This window comes from Serinus canaria, chromosome 2 (genome assembly GCF_022539315.1).
Source record: "Serinus canaria isolate serCan28SL12 chromosome 2, serCan2020, whole genome shotgun sequence".
In the NCBI taxonomy this organism is placed as follows: domain Eukaryota; kingdom Metazoa; phylum Chordata; class Aves; order Passeriformes; family Fringillidae; genus Serinus; species Serinus canaria.
Genome location: NC_066315.1, coordinates 31,078,217 through 31,098,425, shown reverse-complemented (window position 1 = coordinate 31,098,425; position 20,209 = coordinate 31,078,217). Strand labels below are relative to the sequence as shown.

At 36.4% G+C, this 20,209-nt stretch overlaps 1 protein-coding gene across 5 annotated transcripts in view; it reads right to left on the bottom strand.

Moving 5' to 3' along the window:
- Nucleotides 1-20,209, bottom strand: part of ITGB8 (integrin subunit beta 8) — a 48,461-nt gene that overhangs the window by 9,916 nt on the left and 18,336 nt on the right. For 3 of the 5 annotated variants that reach the window (XM_050971708.1, XM_030230443.2, XM_030230450.2), the window contains exons 4-11: nucleotides 17,854-18,100; nucleotides 15,957-16,122; nucleotides 13,077-13,235; nucleotides 8,246-8,341; nucleotides 8,063-8,152; nucleotides 5,314-5,448; nucleotides 2,032-2,437; nucleotides 672-897 (exon numbers count right to left, since the gene is read on the bottom strand). In XM_050971708.1, coding sequence (XP_050827665.1) covers nucleotides 672-897; nucleotides 2,032-2,437; nucleotides 5,314-5,448; nucleotides 8,063-8,152; nucleotides 8,246-8,341; nucleotides 13,077-13,235; nucleotides 15,957-16,122; nucleotides 17,854-18,100 — 1,525 coding nt within the window. Of the gene's footprint in view, nucleotides 1-671; nucleotides 898-2,031; nucleotides 2,438-5,313; nucleotides 5,449-8,062; nucleotides 8,153-8,245; nucleotides 8,342-13,076; nucleotides 13,236-15,956; nucleotides 16,123-17,853; nucleotides 18,101-19,772; nucleotides 19,852-20,209 lie in introns of all 5 variants that reach the window. The other 2 variants (XM_050971709.1, XM_030230456.2) reach the window with 2 other exon arrangements.

Below are 20,209 nucleotides of genomic sequence, written 5' to 3'. Positions count from 1 at the left end.
TGAGACGCACAACATTACATGGTGTGATGAGAGGGTGCAGAAGAGCCGTGCCCAAGGAAAGACCTTCATTTGCTCTCTGTGCCAGGACCACAGAGTGCACCACTGAGGGTCTAGTCTAGCTTGTCACCTCCTGGGCTTGCTCAGTTTTGACCTCCACACTGTCCCTTCCTTTACATGAGTAAGGAAAAATGACATGCTCTAAGACTAGCATGGCAAAGACTAAGTGTTTCAAAACTGAGCAATGAAGAATGTTGTTCTCTGGGTAGGACCAGCTCTGCTCTGCTAATCAATGGCAGTGACAATCCACAAGTACTGCTCTAGCTCCACACCACTTTCTTTCAGCTGAGAAGCACAAGGAGTGTGCAGAAACAAATGTGGAGGATATTACTGGACTTGGTGGAATTCAAAAGTAGGATCTATTTTCCATTTTTAAAAATACAAACTTATAGTTTTATTTCCTACCCAGGAGATCTCATACGAAGTATGGTTAAAATAGATGCTGACATGCAATTTTCTTAATTGCCAGTGTGAATCCAACTACACAGAGAAGTATCAAGTATGAATTGTACCAATTTCCTACAATCTAAATAACTAAGAAATATAAGCAGAAATATTCCTTCATGTTTCAATACTAGGGAGTGAAAAAGTCAAGTCTAGCACAAGAAACCTACCAGTTTTCTTCACAGGCTTTGTTACAAGTAGGGCAATATTCACAGAAACGGCCAAAACTTCTTGGGTCTGTGCACTCACACTTTCCACATACACATTTTCCTCTTCCACTGCAAATTTGGCCCTTTGAATTCAGGCAGAGCTTTGCTGATTGTGATGAGCACTCACAACGATCACCTTCCCAGCCAGCAAAGCATTTGCATTTACCACCTTCACATTCACCATTACCTACAACACAGAGAGGCTGGAGTCATATGTTTCCATGAAAACACAGAAAACAAATTTTAGATGGATACATTTATATTGCTTGTGCTTTACCTTGAAAGGAGCAAATTTAGACCTGGACTTTCTAATTAGTTTTTAAGTTAACAGCTTGGACTGAAGTTACTGGCATGATCAATATTGAAGGGTGCTGTTCACTGTTAAATTGAGCATAAATTGCTACTATGATGTCACCCTAAAACCCTTTACTAAAATTCTGCTCTTTTGCTTTGGATCAAAACAATGGAGATTAGGAATTACACAATGACCAGGAAAATAGTCTTCAGGCAAACTAAACAAACTTCTCTTTAGCAAGAAAACATTCCATTTAAATAAACAGCAAGATTCAGTGGAAGAAAGAGTATAAAGTTCATGTGCACAGGCCAGGTTCTTTCCTTCCTTTTCATTTTCCACTTCCATTTCCAGTTCTATTTCCATTTCCATTTCCATTTGCATCTCCATTTCCATTTCCATTTGCATCTCCATTTCCATTTCCTTTTCCTTTTTTTTTCCCTCTTCCCTACCATAAAGTGGACTACAAAAAGAATGAAAATTTCTAACAACTCTGTTTCACTTAGAGTCTCCTTTCTGAAGCAGGCACTCCCTACAGTGTTCATGTTTATACCAGTATTTGAAATCAAGTGCCAATGTATGTCTCACAGGACTGATTTAGGGTGGTAGAAAATCAAAACCTCACCTGGAAGTTATGATCCCTTCCTAATCTCTCAGTATCTCATATTTCCATTATACTGAAATGTATCAAATAACTTCCTGGAATAATTTTATTTTTGTTTCAGAAATCAGTATCATTACTTATTAAGAATTTTGAGATTTAAATATTAAAATAGCTAAACTTCAGAAAAAAATCAATGTGTCCCCTAGAAAATGGTGGTGAAATTTAGAAGACAGTAAACCTGTGGTGAAGAAGAGTCCAGGAGTGTGAATTCCTAACAGGAAGTTCAGGACATTTCCCATAGTAATTCTGCACAAACAATTCTAGTTCTTGACAGCCTTATATCATTGTTTTCAGCTGCACCATGTAAAGTAGCTTCATAAAAAAAAACAAACCAAGAAAATACAGACATCAACACTGTAACTTACCAGAACATAAGTTTCCCTGGTGATATGGGCAGGAAAAATCATCCATTTCACAGTACTTGCCATACACCTTGCCTAGCTTGTTTTTGTAGCAGAAACATTTTCCATCTATGCAATTTCCTTGACCACTGCAGATGGGTTGGTCCTGGTGTTGTCTGCACTTCTCTGAGGAAAGCGTGTCTCTGTTAGAGCTACAGTTACTGTCACTGCACTGGGACTGTTTGCTGTCAGGAGAAGTTTCATCAGCCCACACTCGTTTGTGCCCTGTGCTGTCTCCATACTGGCAGGCACAGCTTTGCTGCACATTGACAATGGCAGTTTCATTGAAACCAATAGGCTTAAGTATGACATATTTTCTTCCTCCACTTGTATGACATCCTTTCATTGTAACTGATACATTGAAAAGTACCTAAGAAGAAATAAAGACAGATTTAACACTAATATTATTTTCTTGCTTACATTTGCTTAAAATCTTTAACACATAAATAAAGCTGAATTTTATATTGCATATGAATGTGCACTAGCTGATAATAGCAAAATACACAGTGGTCACTTGTCAAACATGATATATTAGTAATGATAGGCATCACAAGTACAGTTAAAATCCTAACAACAGGATTAATAGAAGTCCTCTTTTCAAGTTAAGAAAGCATAGTTGCAAAAGAGAAGTTTAATACAAATTAAATGGAAATAGAAATGTCATCACCATCTTCCTGCTATTATTTAAAGTGTATATTCTTTTATATCACAGGAATATTCAGGTAAGAATTGGGACAAGATTGAGCAAGACAATATGCAAACAAAACCAGAGATACTCTGCATAAAAAGAATCTATGAATGTCCTGTTGCAGATTTGGTCACGCACATATAAATCACACAGGTTTTTGGATGGCCCTGGCTACCCCTACTAAAACACAGAAACAACTCATATGTTAGCAGTTACTTTTTCCAATTCCATGGACCCAGTGCCAGGCTCAAGGCCATGTCATGGCCATCCCCACCATCCTCCAGGTCCTCATCCCAGCAGTGCCCACTGCAGCAGCAGCCCCCACGGCTTTTTGTAATCCTGGTACAGGACTCAGGATCATTTTAGTGGTTGGGTGATTGCCTAAAGTTTCCATCAATCACCCCTAAAAGTTTTTGACAGCTCTGAAATGTGTGACACACTAGATATCAATCTTGTATTTTACAATTATTTCTTAGCTTTTTTTTTTTTTTTTTTGACCACTATGCTTCTGACAGGGTATTCTCTCTAAGGTTTTGAATTTTTTCATCTTCCTGTTGTAAAGCAACTTTTTCTCGTTTCCTCACAAAAAAAATGTAAACAGGAGGAAAAAGTGAGAAGTGATACAAGAGAAGTAAGCACCTTTAATCTTTACTATCAAAAAATAAAGATTTCCAAATAAAAAAGGAGAAACCCCGAGAAACTGATTATATATGAGGCTAAAACTACCCGCAAATACTGAGGCCATTCATCTCTCATCACTGTCTCTCCCTCCCGCTGCGCCCCCACACGAGAAGAACCCAGCCCTCGGGGACAATGGTGGCTTTGTGGCAAGTGGGGCTGCGGCTGCCTACACGGACAACAGGAGAAGAATGCTGTGCAGAAACATGCACTTAATGTCATATTGAGGGGGCACACAGGCTTTGTCTCACCCTTTGCTTTTCTTCTTCTCATTTCTCAAATGTGCCACTACACACATAACCCCTCAGTAGCCCACACTCTCCATGCATTAAGATTTCTTCCCTTGAGTTGCATTGCAAAAGTGTGGTGATAGAGAAATTAATTCATACAGCAGGTGCATATCATGTGGGGAGGACAGGCTGCAGCTAAGGAATGTGCTTTTTATTCAACACAGAGCCCTGCCAGAAAACATCATCTTCATGTACAAAACAGTACTGGAAGAATAGCAGGGAAATGGGAGGAAAGGGAAAATCATGTCATACAAATGAGTCGAGAAATTTGATTCTAAACACAGCAGCAGAGAGATTGAACCTGTGGTGACTAAATAATTACAACACTATGACACATAGCCAAAGTTAGTTTTGCACCCTGAAGAGGCCACAGGATTCTTCCAGAATTTAATCCACTTTGTATTTTGGTAAGAAAAGAAAGGAAGAATGATTAGACAATGAAAGGAATGTGAGAATTAAGGAAAAGCATATTGCCTGTAAACAAATACTGAAAGAAGGATTTACGGTTTAAATAAATTAATCTCTTAAGGATGGCTCATTTTCAACAGCCGTAGAGGTTTAGGACCACATGCAATCTTTTACAATCAACTGGCTTGGCTTTTATTAAAAAGAAACAGATATAAATATTTTTCTTTTCATTAAACAGAACAAATTCCAGTCCTATTTCTTATGACATGCCTAGGGACCAACAGTGGGGAAAAGATGCTTTAAGAATAAAACCAGTAAATCTCCTGTAAATTGTAGAAGCTACAATCAGCAGCATGCAGACAAAATTCAGAAGAGCATAAAATACATTCAAATTTATATTAAAATTCACACATTTAATTTGTTTTGCTATTTCTAAACACAGCCACGAGCTATTTCTCACACTAGCTGAGACATATGTACATGTCAAGCAGGAAAGAACTCCTTGACCCTGCTCTCTAGAAACACAGACTTCTTCCTGGCAAGCGAAAAGAATTACTCCAGTAGTCCAAACAATTAAATAAATATTTCAAGGCACAGAGAAGTTTTTCTGGGAAGAAAACCATGTTCTTTACCTCAGCCAGACATCTTCCCCTGCATTTTCATGCTGCATGACGCTCTGTTTCATTCAGTAGGTGTCACCAATTCAAATGGGAATAAATTATTTTATTAATTTGATTTATAAAATAAACTAATTATCCACAACCCTGATTGTGCAGGAAGACTAGTAAAGCAAGAAGAGAGAAAGGTGACATCCAGTACAGTCCCAGGAACACAAATTCCAGTGATTTTTTTTCCACTGGGTGATTATCTTTCAACCTCTTTACGTACAGATTTCATCACAATGGATGTGGTGGTTGTGCCCAGTGGAGGACAAAGAAGGAAAGTTTTAATGGACGTTAGCTTTCAGGAAAAGCTTTGAGCCTTAGTTCCATGGGATTAGTGAGAATTAAAATAAGATTCAGGAAAAATAAACCCAGAGAATAATAGAGAGCCTGTGATCATTAATCACATAAATCCATTTTCAGTTTAAGTAAATCCCTAGAAGATTTCACACCATTGAAACCCAACCAAACAGAAAAATAAGTATTCCAGTTCCTTGAAGAATGAGAACTATCAACATACTTCTTTATTATATTCCACATGTTTGCATCCTTCCATGCCAGTTTTTTTACTTCCATCAGGACAGATCGCTGTGATATTGAAATGAAGACCTTGGATCTGGTTATCCACTTGAATTTTCACTTCAGAGATTAGTTTCTGTAACCAGAAAACAAGTTTTAATTGTACTGCATCTCAAAATATAACGTACATTAGTGACTAACACCAAGTATGGCTCCTATGTCTGACTAAAAATGAAGAAAGCTTGTCTGTGTGAATAAAGGAATGAATTAAAGCTTTGTCTCCTGTGTAGAGACCCAATAACATTCCAAATATACACAACCAGTGAACTGGTAATTCTGATAAAGAGGATTAGGTTTTCCAGATAAAAATGTTTTCAGCTTTGCTAACATGGTTTTGAGACTGCATTTTTCACAATTTGAAAATCTGTTCCAACAACCATGTGCAACAAAAACTGCTCATTGTTTGAGTCTACACTGCCTTTTAGCCACACACCTAAAATTCAACAGTAAACATGCATACAACCGATGTTATCCAGTAGAAAAGTTTCCTAATTGACTTGACACTTTAAAAACTTCTGGTATTTTGCATTTGTCTTAGAAAATTTTTCTCTGAACAAACCTTAGGGTAACCTAAAGGCTATTGGGATTATTCCCACTGATTTTTCTGGGTCAACTGAGACTATAAACGCCAGCAATTGGCTGATTTTGTAATTAAAAATAATGAAAAAGCAACTAATTTGTAACTTGTATTTACTACATGACCTAAAATCCTGCTTCCTTCAAAGAAGAAATACTTCTCCTTGACCATTTAAAATTTATTAAAGCTCTGTACAAATTTATGACCTGAATATTGCACAGAGGGATTTTTAAAATTCCTGTCATATTACTATTAAAAAATTAGTTAATGGGATATTTTTACTGCTACAAATGGAAATGCAATCATATGAATCTTAACACATGTTTGTCTTAGTAGTAACTTTTAGAAAATTAGTGACTCATCGTTGGCTTTTTAGCCAGGGATTTTCAGCCAGGGTTTTCCATAGCTAAGCCTAAGGTTTCCCTGCCTGGAACAAGAGTGAAAGAGGCCCACTGTCCCTGAATATCAACACTAAATTTATTTTCTTATCTAAGTCCTTTTTTTCCTAGAATGCAACACATTCAAGACCTGTTCACCATGTGTTTATATAGTAAAAAGCCCCTAAAACTATGATGAAAAACTCAAATTGTGAAATCCAGTGAAGGTTAGGATGGGAAGAAAGACAGTGTCTAAAAAATGAAAATAAAGCTAAAGCAAACTGGGGGTGGCTGGACCAGGAAAGTCCCACTGAATCTTGTATTGAACAAAGTAATTGCTTCATAAAATTTCATTTCCTCCCCTTGAATGTTTGCCCTGCACTGGGTAAGAACTGTGTTTCAATTTAGGAAGGACACTGTAAAACTGTCATACAAAAGGACTACAATTTTCAAAATTCTATGCCAGCAACTTCCTGCAAACCTCCATATTCAAAATGAGATCTCTTGACTTTAGAAGAGGATGTAAAATACCAGTAAGAACTTCTCTGCAATTTGACTACCCCTAAACTCCTCTGCTTTTGAATGTGTTTGCCTTTTTTGCAGTGTCTCCAACAGCGAGACAGTGCAAAAAAGTGAGAAAAGTGAGAAAAGTGTATGCAAAAGCACTCTATGAATTAGGAACAAACATGGGGGCTGGCTCTTCAATCTAGCAAATTTGCTGTAAGCAAATTGCTTGATTCTGTGGTTAAGCAAGTAAAATGGATAATTTCAGCCTCCCAAATCTAACCAATTAATAACAAAAAAAAAAAAAAAAAGTGATATATGTGGATACCTTGCATATACTTTTGTAGCTGAGATTTCAGCTTTCTGAAATGGAATGTTTGTGTGTAACATTTGCATTCAACAATGCAACCCATCACATTCTTTCAGATGTTGCTCTATGGGCTCCCCATAATCTGGTACCTCAAATGTCTATTTCTTGGCTTCATTATCAAAGCTGTTTACACCCTCTTTTCACCACAAGCAACATGCCTGTTTCACTTTCAAACTGCCATTCTGTGTCAATCGTGTGGAAAATGACTTTATGGTATTTCCCATAGTACTACTTTCTCCTTCCCAAACTATTATGTTCAATTGATGACTCCAAGCAAGAATTCACAAAGCCATTTCCATTTTTCTCTCCCAAATCCCTATCACAACTCTTCACTTCCATGCCTAAAACCCCTAAGTCCTTACTCTGCTTTTTACAGTATAGATACTGCTCTTCACGATATCCACCGTTCTCAAACTATCTCCTTGTAAATTCCCATTTCTTGTTTGTTTTCTAAAAATTATGCTGCAAAACTCTCCAGGTATTTCATTGGGCTTTTGCTCTGAATTTATATGGTGCCTAGACAGTGGTGTCTTGTCTGTAACTAAAGATCTGAGTTGCCAAAATTAAAATAAATAAACCATCTTTTGAAGTGACATAGCAACAGGTACAGAGAACGAAACACAATATTTAGAAGCATCCTTAGAAATTAAAAACCAGTAGCTCTTGGCTTTGAGACCCTGACAGCCTGGGACTTTGAGAGCTATCATAAAATAGTATTACCTATCCACCTGGACATTAGGAAAAGTACGGAATGTATCCTTGTGGACTTTGGATGGAAGACAAGATCCTGAAATTCCAACGTCAGGCTATAAAAGATGAAAAATTTATAAATATTACATAGAACATGTAACTCTCATCATACCTGATAGGCTTCAACCACCAAATCATTGAGATTTGCTGCTTGGGATTCTATTTGTCTTGCAACAGTACCAGGCAAGAGAGGTAACAGATCCTATGAAAAAGAAATAATTTATGCACAGTTTTAATTTTAAGTATAAATATTGTGCCTTCAGAATTGAAAAAAGAAATCAGGTTTCTAACCTACTTTATACCAATGAAACTGGCTTCCTTGAACGGCAAAAATAACATTGATGTTATTGTCAATCAGTTTTTCAGAGAGCTGACCAAGAGATGGATGCTCCTGCAAAATAAAATAGGAAAGAGAAGATTCCAGATTAGTAGGGAAAAAATCTTGTATTTCATATATGGCACATTACAGATTTCCAAAACGAATTCAATTGTAACTCCTAAATGCACAGAGAATGGTAGACTGACATCAAAACCAGGATGGGGCCATCCTAATAAACAATAAAAAAAAATCATTAGGGCATCAGACAGGCTTATCTGTTGTCAGCTATGTTGATCTGCTGCACAGTGGGAAGACTAACTCTCTGGTACTATTTTGTTGGCTTGAGTCTGATGCTTAAGAAATATGGATATGATGTGGTCCATGGTCCTTCTAGAAAAACAGGGAATGATAGGTGGGCTCTTGTGCAAAACTCAGGGAGAAAGTAAAACGAAAAGCACTGAGATGAGGTGTGCTTTTGTGAACAGCAAGGAGGGTAATTAAAAATGTTTGATTCTCAGATGTGTATTTTGGCATCATATGCAGCCACTGGATCAAGTTCTAGCAATGTCAGTATTCTATGCTTATCTCATGACTGACAGCTTTCTCTTCAGCGTGTTCAAGACCTACCTAAGGACTGATGACTTCAGTCCTCACCATGATGACCTACTTCATTTTCTTAACCAACCTATGCTTGAAGAAGATGGCATGAGTTTCCCAGCTCTCCTCAGTAATGCATTGTTCTATTTGGTGGAGTACCTGTGACAGCATGTGCTGTGCCAATGACCTGCTCTTCTGCACTTCTCATTGAGAGATCTGACATGGATTTGAGAACAAGAGCTGTGTTGCTAGCTCTTCACTCAAGATCTGGGGAACTTCAAGGGTGTCTATGTGGTCCCAATGGTCTTTGTAGACCTGGGTTATGTGAGATCCCTTCAGCTCCAGTACTTCAAACCAAACTGTATCTGAAAATCACCACTTATTAACCAACCTTAAGTGAATACTTCCCAAGAAGTAAATTCAACAGTTAAAAATCATTACTAAAAAGAAAGAAGTGACTGGGGCCTTGGCCTGTGATTCCACTTAAAGAGATTTCATCTAGACACCTCCACTTATGTCAGGTACTCCAACCTTTATCCCCCACATACTTCTGTTGTCTTTCTTTTCCTGGTATTTTTCACCATCTACCCCCTATTGTCTCTCTCTTGCACAAACACAGTCTGTTACCCTGAACAATTTCTTTCTTCTCAGATTGTTCCTTATTACTTAAGGGACCCTGCAAGTCAACAGCCCTGCTACCAAAAATCTGAATAGCAAGACAACTGAGACAAAGAGAGTCTTATGCAACAGAGCAAAATCCACTTTCTGTCATATTGCACCATTATAAAGAGCCTGTATAATGTACAGAGAGAACAAAAGAGTATCTTGGTGCAGTTTGATATTGACCAGGGTACATTCCTCTCTCAACATTTCAATGCTTTGGTAAAAGATTTTGTTCCTTAAGGTAACTGATGAAAGGTAGATAACACAGTATCAAACAGGCCTTCTTACAGCTCCAGCTGGAGAGAGTAGCCTACAACACAGTGCTAAGCCCTCCTTCCTTCTCCACAGCACAGAGCACAGTGGTGGAGCCTCCACTGTGCTGCACAACCCTACAGGCCATGTGCAATGGGCTGGCAGATCACAGACACACCAAGTGGTCCCAGGACAGGACTGAAGCCAGACGTTCTGCAAACTCCTCCTGCACCATAAATGTGGGAATGACAGGGGTAGTACCAAGAGATCACGAGATGGTGACAAAATAAGTCAGTCCTCTTGCTTAGCACATGACACTAGGTCTGTCTGAATTCCAGCAGAATGGCTCCTCAGCAACTCTGCAGCTACTAGCTGAACTCAGGAGTATCAGGAATAGCTTTCCAAGCCTTCATAAAACAAAAACTTACTCAGATGGAGCTTATGACACCCACAGACATGCAAGGGCTGCAGGGACCAGATCCCCAGACTATCTCTGCTCACAAGGAAGGCTGAACTTCCATGTACTTGTCATCAATAGCTCTCTAGAGTGTCCAGCTTCTTGTTTATTTTTATCAGTATTGAGTTAAAAAAAACCAAAACCCAAAACCAAACAAAGCCCAAAGCATCAACAGACCCACACTAGCTTTTTAATTTTAAGCATGTAAAAAGATGACATAAGGTGCCTGTGGTCACTCATGGAGCCTCACTTTGCTTGCTGTGAAAACCTTGCTGTACTTTATGTGTTTTCATCTTATCTCTTCCCACTACTGCTCAGGTAAATGTACTTTAATTTTAGATGATCTTTTTTGTTTCAATTGCATCATTCCTTTTATTATTTTAACTTACTTGGTTAAGCTGAGAAGATAACTAATACAAATTTTAAGTATTTCAGAAAGGGAGCTAATCAAGCACAGGTCTAATAAAAGAGACTAGATTTCTTTCTTGTCATGCATTTTTTTTGCTGACCCTTCTGTGACTGCTTACCAGAAGTTAGAAAGAAACATGCAGAAAAATGTCTAAGTGGAAACATTTCTGATATAAAGACTAAGCTTGTTCAAATAAATAAAGCAAAATCCTCTAAACTGGCACAAGTAAGAAATAAAAATATGCCAAAATACAATCTTGTCATGACTACCCAAAGCTAAGAATCAAAGCAGGAAAACAACGTAATTGCAGAAGTCTTTAATTTAGCACATCCAAACAAAATTGTATTGATATAAAAACCCAAAAATATGTTTCATATTATGTTTTCTAAAAGACTGGCAGACTTTCATGATATTTCATTTAAGCATCAAATAGCTATTCCAGCCCTCTGATTTCACTCACTCATTTGAAGTTGGATATCTATGAATAAAATAATCACATGTACCATGGATGAGACAAAAAGGCAAGAAACCAGCACACTTTCCCTTACAGACACTATTGTGCTGTCATCTAATCTGCTCCAGAAAATGCAATTCCTAGTGCTAAGTTGATGCCTACTGTTAACATGTAGCATGCAAAACTTAGTGCATGTTTAAAAAAAAAGGGTTTAGCAGCCAGAAAACACATGGATCTAAATCCTCCACCATATATTTAAGCATCTTTCAAGGTCATTTCATTTGTGTGGCTAAAAAAACCAATTTCATAAAATACATCAGTAGTAGTCATCATGGAGATTTCATTTTCCATATGGGAAAGTTCTATTATGATTTATCAAACCAGAATGCACAATATCAGTTAAAACACCTTTTTTTTCAGTCAGCCATCAACCTATCATAGCTGCATAAAAATATATTAATTAATTTTGTCTATATTTTCCATTGGTGAGTTTCTCCAGTTGCAACAGAAATTATTTCCCAAAGTTGGACAGAAAATAAATACAGTTTGTTTTTGTTTTTTTTTTCCTGAAACAGACAATATCCTTATTATCAAAGGAATCCTGAACACCAAAAAAGATTTGTACCTTTAGCAATTATTTAATAAGCAGAGCAAACGTTCTCTGATTTATAGCACTGCAACCAAGAAAGCTAAAAGAAAGAAAAATAGAGGATGTTCTGCTTTGGAAAAGAAAAGTTTCAGGATTATTTGCTCTAAGTAGAATAAACTGAATAGACTGATTAAAATGGGGGAAAAAAAATCTGACATCTGTGAGGAAATATCCAAGAGGTGACAGCGGGAGTATATGAATGCAAGAACGTCAGATGAACGGAAATCTAAATAGCCTTCCTGTTAGCACACACTGATCTCCCTCCTCCGCTCAGCAAGGTCCCAAACACTCACTGCTTCCCAGAAACCTCCTGTATTTCATGATAACACAACAGCCAGCAGCCTCTTCCTGCTGCTCCACCAGCCTTGTAAATAACAGTTGCCAGGATTACACTTAGGTCTAACCTCACTTACACAAGCCCTCACTGACTTCACTTTCACATTGCTGGCTCTGGCTGAACTCAGGCTATACACTTTAACTAAGGGCAGCCAGCACTGAGAACAAAACTTCAATGTGCTCTAATTGTACCACAGCTCATACTTCTGCTTTCTGAGGATTGCATTGCAATTAAGCAATGATTCATGTTTCTTAAATAAACAATTCATATTTATTTAAGAAAATACCCAAAGCAGTTGAAACCTATAATTCTTAGGAAAAATTCCTTTCTTCAGTCACTTATGACTACTTTATCTATTACTGAAGAAAATATTTTGAAAGCTAAAAAAATCTGTTGAAGGCATCTTACTTTGCTACAGCAGATTTTCTGCAACTTTTTGCAGAGGTTTGTATTACCACACATTGGCTTTCTACTGTGAAATCTGGATGCATTTAATGCTAGTCCATCCATTTGAGGCAGCTCATTGCTGTTGTATGTCCTCTGGTTTACTCTTACCAATCTTTCAACCAACACTGTGCATCCTCTGACCATAAACCATAGCCACTACCTTTGTCTTGTGAGCACAACTGTAGAACTCCTACTTATTATCAGCTTCTACTTGTGCAAAATATCATACCACATACTTCTTACTTATATTTTATACAAGATGTGTGTGATTTTTATGAGATGTTAATAAAAACCCACACCAAAACCACAACATATCCTTCTTTGCTGTGCACTGTTTTTTTCAGACTCCAAAATACTTTAGTCCACACAAAAAGAATGTCAATATGCCAGGTGACCAATTCTTCATTTCACAACCTGCCTACCTGGAAAAAGATTATTATAATAACTGAAATAAAAGCAATGCTTTGAGAGCAGTCTAAAAACCTCCTTTAAACACTTTTGCACTGCCTCGCTGAAGACAAAATCCATGACATATACCTTACCATACTTGTAGCTTTGATGTACACATTATCTTTCAAATGACAGTTTCCATCATGGGGAATTACAATTCCTGCTAATTTACTATCAAGGGCCAGATGGGAAGTTTGATCTGTCATCACAAGAAGCAGTCGCTTTGCTTCTTTACGCCATCCAATATGGCTCTATAAAGAAAACAAAATTAGGCATAGGAAAGCAGTAGCTACCTATTTTCTATAGTAATCAACACAAAATGAAAAATTAATATGAAAAACCACTTTCAGACGTTACACTGCCGGGCAGTATTGCATTTAGACCAGGCTATTTAAAGCGTTTTGTGTGGAAATAGACATAATGTACTATATCTGAAAACTACCAATTTCTTTGCTTTTTTCCATTTATCATTTTCTTTGCTTTTTAAAGAGCCATGTCTCACTATACATGTCAGTTATGCTCCATACAGTGGGCTTGATAACAGCTGCCACATTGTGTATGTCACTATTAAGTACAAATGCAAAGCCCATAGTTTGTAAAATCCTCTGGGCTCCTAGGAAGAATTACTACCAGTAAATATGCAATCATCCATATTGATACTTGGCACTGATCTATTTTTACTTTGATTTATATTCTCATCACTCTATAATTTTCTTTTCCTACACAATTTCCCGGAAAGTGCATTAGTATGCAATCACAAATCCATAAAGTTTGAAGGCCTTAATGCAATTATAAATTGAGAAATTCCTTATTACGCAGCAAAATGGTACATTTATTCACCATCTTAGGAGACTGATAGCAAAGTGGCAGCCTCAAGGGTGAATTGAATGCCTTTCAGGAATTTGGTGATGTGAAGGATGCAGCAGGGTAAGCTTATACCTAAATCGATTTAGATGGCAAATTGTATTTTCAAAACATTTATCTCCGCCATTATAATCAAATGTCTGAGGCACAGAGGAAACACATCATATGCTTTTTCATTGTTTCCTCTCTTGCTTATTCCATCTACTCTTTCACTACTTCCATTTTCTCTCCTTCTTATGACACAGAATCTCTACGATTCTCATGTGAAACGTCCATGTACTCAGCCACGCTTTGCGATTTACTCTCTGCCTTCCTTTCTTCATGGAGAGGAATTTAGCTCCCTTCTCAGGCTCATTCTCTGCTATCTCTGAATGGGGATTAAATATCTCAAGCCAGCAAAAATAACAAGCACAGAGGAGTGTGATGTCTTTTCCAACTTATACTTTAGGCTTCAGTCTCCCTTGGACACTCCTAGACAGCATCCCTCTAAAGAAAGAGTATTTGAAGTTTTATTTGTAAACAGGATTTGTCTTCAATCATTCCAAATTCTCCTCCAGCACTGCAAAAACCTCTTCTCCTAAGACTCCATAATTTGACTTTGTCACCTTGAGACTTGTTAAGCTTTAGGTAATGCTGTAAGGAGCAGGGAGTTGGACTCAATGATCCTTATGGGTCCCTTCTGACTGGAGATGTCCTGTGATTCTATGATTCCTACCTACGTATGTCCCAGCAATCTAAATTTTAAAGTAGCTCCATGTCCTAATTTGCTGCCTCTTGAAACTATGATGTATTGGTTAAAGCAAGATGGATCAAGTTATAAGGGTCTATTGTAGGCAAAATGAGTGTACATTAATGTAATTTATAGGTCATGATGCTCTTTATGAACTGCACATTCTTACCATCCATTTTAGTTCACAATTCACTTACCAGCAAAGCCTCCACATTCTCATTAATGTTTCCATTCTATTGTTCTTGGAAGCATATATTATTATAGAACTCACATGTCATAAGTGTGGAATGTGACCAGTGAGAAACACTGAATTTTTAGGAATTTTTCCAAAGTTCCAGAATAATTTTTTGTAACAGCTTAAATCACAGTGTTTATGAAGCGTGGTTTTTACTTACCTGCTCATCAAAATTTGAAAATAGAATTGGACCAAACTATCCATTTTTAGCATAGTTTGGATTACTTTTTGTTCTTGAGATATTGTACTGTGCAGAAAAATAGTGTGAAGATGGACAAGATAAAACAATTGTCCTGACATCATTCTAACAGATGAGAAACACGCCAAGCCTGTGATTTGAACGGGAGCTGAATATTTTATAGAGCATTACCAAACCCATGAATCAGCCAAATTTCAAAATTTGTACTGCATTTCTATGAATAAGAAGAAAAACAACAACCAAAAATAGCTCTTTAGAGCAAAACAAACTCTCTTTATCTAATATGCTTACAGGTTGAGACTTATCAATGCAGATCTTTTCTATCCTTTTCTGCACAGGAGAGACTGTGATGACATTTTATCAATAGACAAAAGTTAATTTTTAGTTGATGTGTACTCTTTTAAAATTTGAAATTTTTAAAAGCTGAGAACACAGAAGTTCTTCTGTTTTCCTTATCTACACAAGCAGTTAAGTAAAACATCTTCAATTTTCAAGTTCTTGAGAAGAAATGTCAAATGGTATGTCTTCATTGAGAAACACAAGCAGTGCTTTAATGATTTTTGAAACTAATTATGTAATTGACTGAAATTAATACATGTGTCTGTTGAAACAAGAAGCAGCTGCTTTCATCATCCATCCTAAGTTGGTTCGGCTGGTTAAAGCCAGAAATTGAACATCCATAACCAGTACTGAAACATGTTCCCTCATGCTCTCCTTTTTCAGTTAATTTTTACTTAAGGGGGAAATAATGGAAAAGGAAGTAAAAATTTTAGCATTATCAGGCATAGTACTAGCATTTTGAATTCAGGAACACTGACCACCAGTGTTCCTGTTCTCTCTCTCTCTCTCTCTCTCCCTCTCTCTCTCTCTCTCTCTCTCTCTGTATATATATAGTGCCTGAATTACTATTTCTTTACTCTTTTGAAAATAAGCGCCTTCCTTACCTGGCACACAGCTGCTTGGAGCATCGCATCGAAACCCCCTTCAGGTGTATCAATATTCCCAGATATTTTTTGTTTATTCACTGCATTTCTGAATTCTGCTATATTGTCAGTCAGGGATAGCACATGAATATAACCATGAGGAGGCATACAGTCTAAATTGTAATCACTGTACAAAAACAAAACACATAAAAAGCCTTATTTTTCCTTTGAAGGAGATGAAAAAATTGAATCCCCATTAACCCATACCTGATATTAATGAAGATGTAGGTAGCAACGAATAAGAAACACTTACAGAAAAAAAGAGCAATTCCATGTGAAATTAAGTTTAGTGGGAAGTAGTTAAAATTAACTACAAAAACTTTATATTATTTTGTATTTTATGGAATTTGGCATTTAATAACTTAGTTAATATGTTAACAGTGTTTCATACAGAACAAAAGATGCTACAAGAGGGATGGTATGATTTCAGGGAGTATATAAAACCTTTTGGAATATTTACAGCATGGTACCACTTTGCTTTTCATTATCCTGAGAAAGGACTATCATACTGTACCAGTAAGATCCTTTAATAGGTTGCTGCACAGGCTATTGAACTATAACAAAATCTAAGTTCCTATATCTACTAGTGTTACATAACTGTACACAAAATTAATACTGATATTAATAATAATTACCTCATTAAATAGATGAGAAAATCCATTTTCAGTAACATCATAGCAAATGATGCTTTCTCAAATTATGCATAAGGGAGAAAGTCTGATTTTTATCGTAGGTAAACTAGTGTACCAATCATTGACCTGGCACCTATTCACAGCTGTGATTGATGGCAGAAGTTGAAGCTCATCCATTTCAGAGATGCTGAGCAGCTTTCAACTCTTGAATTCTACTGCATCCAGACTGTAACCTGCTCTTCTCCAAATCAAGGTAGAGTCAAAGAAGAGAAACTGGCATTGAAAGGATTAATACCTCTGCAGATGTCTCCTCTTGGGAGACATTGTGACCTAGAAATGCTAATCAATATCCACTCACTATATACAGATGGTCTAGATGACTGCTTTATCCATAGATAGGCACATCTCTAGAAGGAATTCCACTGCTAGGAACCAATTCAAAACCCACTGAAATCACAGAGGGTACATAGGGACTTCACAGAACTTTGGAACATGTCTTTCCAGGAAAGGCAAGCAGGAAAGAATGAAGAATTAATATTCACTTTTCCAGCTACTATTATTTATACAGCTCTGAATTTGTTGTGTAAAATCTTGCTCTCCGGGGGTTTTGGAAGTGATCCCTCACTTTATATAAGTGTTGAACCCAAGGTATACAAGGCATGGCATGAATAAAGAAATGCAGGCCAGAACATCTTTTATATTTAAAAGAGCAGCTCCTTCACATTAGAACTGTAGAAGGAGATCAGAGAATTGCTTGTGTTCATTAAATGTGCTAAAAGAAACCACATCACGTTGACAAAAGTAGAATTGTCATGAAAGAGTTAATGAATACATGACCATACACCAGAAAGTACCTAGGTCAGAAAGTAAAACTTTGTGATGAATTTAGGTAACATATCCAAAATAAGCTAAACCATAACAGTTGAATTTAGAATGAAATACAAAACATAACCAAAGCAGCATGGGTTTTGGCTTATTTTGCTAAAGAAAATACAGCACATTTTTTCTGATACAGAAACAGTTTTTCTGAAATCATTCACCAGGTATTTCAGAAGTAATCACTGTTAAACAATTTTTAGCATTTTCTTAGGAACTTTGTCAAAAAACCACAGTAAAAGGAAACAAAGATAAATTCTGAAGAATTTAAAAAATAAATATGTATAATGCATATTTCTGTCATTAAATACATGTCTCTGTGCTACAGTAAATGTAAAAAGAGTACATACCTGCACTGGTTATGGATTCTACCTGGATGAATGCTAATATAGGGTGACACAGTTTTATCCACATAGGATCCAAATCCAAGTCGAAAATCAAGAGAAATATTCGCCATCTTTTTAGATAAAGCAAATCCAACGGAATTTAACTTTTCTATATTGTTGTGCATAGAGGCTGAGACATCAACTAAATAGTAAAGATCCACAGGGTATTTCTCTAAAGGACGAACTTTTAACATAAAGTTTGCTTCGCTTCCTGATTAAAAAAAGAAACAAATACGTTTGTTTACTACTTTTGAATGGACATGCATAAAAATACATTTATTTTTGTAGCAACCTCAGCACAAAGTTGTTTGTGTCAGCAAAGAGAAAAACAAACAAACAAGAAAATCTCCCAAGAGTAAATGAAACCTCCAAGAAGCATTCAAAAATAAGCCATAAAAGGCTGTTTTAGAGAACATCTTGGATTTTATTCTTGCAGGAGCACTGTGCAATTTATTGTAAAAATCTGACTTCTCCCCATTTCGTTTTAAATTCATGGTTATGCAATCCCTTTGGCATTATAACAAAAAGCAGTTGTGACTCACAAAGGACACAGATCTGCATACAAATTGGGGTCAGTCACTTCAAGGTTGTCACTTCAAAGTATGTAAATGTATCCTGCAAATAGTTTGTCATATGACAGAATCTAAAACTTCATACACACCACAAGGACAGCACAGCCTCAAAAACTCACATAAATAATGATACAAGTTTATCCCAAACTGCTCAACAAATCCCAAAGATTTGATGAGAAAACTCTGTGGGATCAATATATATATATATTTTTAAAATGTTTTAATATTAAAAAAAGTCCATCTTTTAGTATATACAAAATAGAACTCTTACTACAAGATGATAGATGTTAATGCTTTGGAAGCTGCTAAAACTAGTCCTCACATTTTTGCTTGTCTAATATTCTGTAATATCAGCAAAATTACTGAAGTTATTTGTATGGGCAGAATGGGTACAGTAATGCATGGTTTCAAATTAGCCATCATTTAATGTCATCTAAAGTGTGAGCTCACAGCAGAGATGAGTTCAGGATCTTCATGTGATGAGTGGAGAATCTAATCTAGTATTGTGCAGTGAAGATACAGCAAAGGACAGGAGGAAGGAAGATGTTGCAGAAGAACTATGCATATTTTTAATAAAAACTATCAAAAGGTACATACAGAATAGAGATCTGACTCAGAAAATTTAAATATGCAAAGTACTTTCTTCAAACGATCTTTGAACATAATCCATCTGAAAATGTCAGGATTTGTCTGTATTAGGTCTTGCATGAGGAAAACAATTTCAGTGTGCCGTAATTTATGTTTCCTCTTTGACAATTTAAATTGAATTACTTTTTGTAAATGACCCTTGCAGGTCTCCAGTTTGCATATAGTGAGATACTGAGTGCAGCTTTTATTTTTTCCCACATAAATCCTAAATGATGAGTATATGTAAACAGTGACAAAACCCCCCAGTATCAAAACAAAAGCATCTTTGTCTGCGTGATTATACTGTAGCAAATGTCTGTTTTGAGGAAAAACTATAGTGGTATATCTGTGTGTTTCCCTGAGGTGGAAATTATGGGCAAGATATCTATTTATAAAAAGTTTTTTCTTCTGGAGTCCTTGAAATTTCATTCTTCTGCCTCCCTGAGGCAAAAACTTCTACAAAGCGTAAGGAACTCCAAACTTAATTTCATTATTTACTGAAAAAAATGTTAATGAAACCAAATTTGAGAAAGCTTTTTTCCCTATGAATCCAGTATGCCTTTGGAAATAAATGTGATCACAGACAGTGCTTAGAGGTAGCTCAGTTCCTAAAACCATTTCTCAAAGCAGAAATCAGTCACTTCTTTGAAAGGAGAGTGAGGAAAGGAGAAGTGCTAATGTTACCTTGACTGTTTTATTATTATAAAGTGTGAAAAAAAAAGATCCTTTGTGTTTACACTCATGCAGATCCTTCCTTTTTCCCCTGTAATTGACAGAAAATTATCATTTCTACAGTGAAGATCAGCAAAATACTTCTCCTAAACATTTAATGTTTTCCATACGAAGATTGATCCCTCTCACATATTTCTTTCTCCAATTATTCTTTGCAAAAGAAATAAATTAAATTTTATTGAGTGAAAGATAACCCTGCATCTCTTTTATATCACTTTCACTTCTGCTGTTGGCTACAGCTTTTTTAGAGACAGAAAATGAACACTGATTTAACTAGACTTGTGCTGAGGGCAAATGGAGATATACAATTTAGTTATAAATTTATATGGAGATACACAATTTAAATTGAGATATACAATTTAGTTATAAATTTATTTTATATGTATATC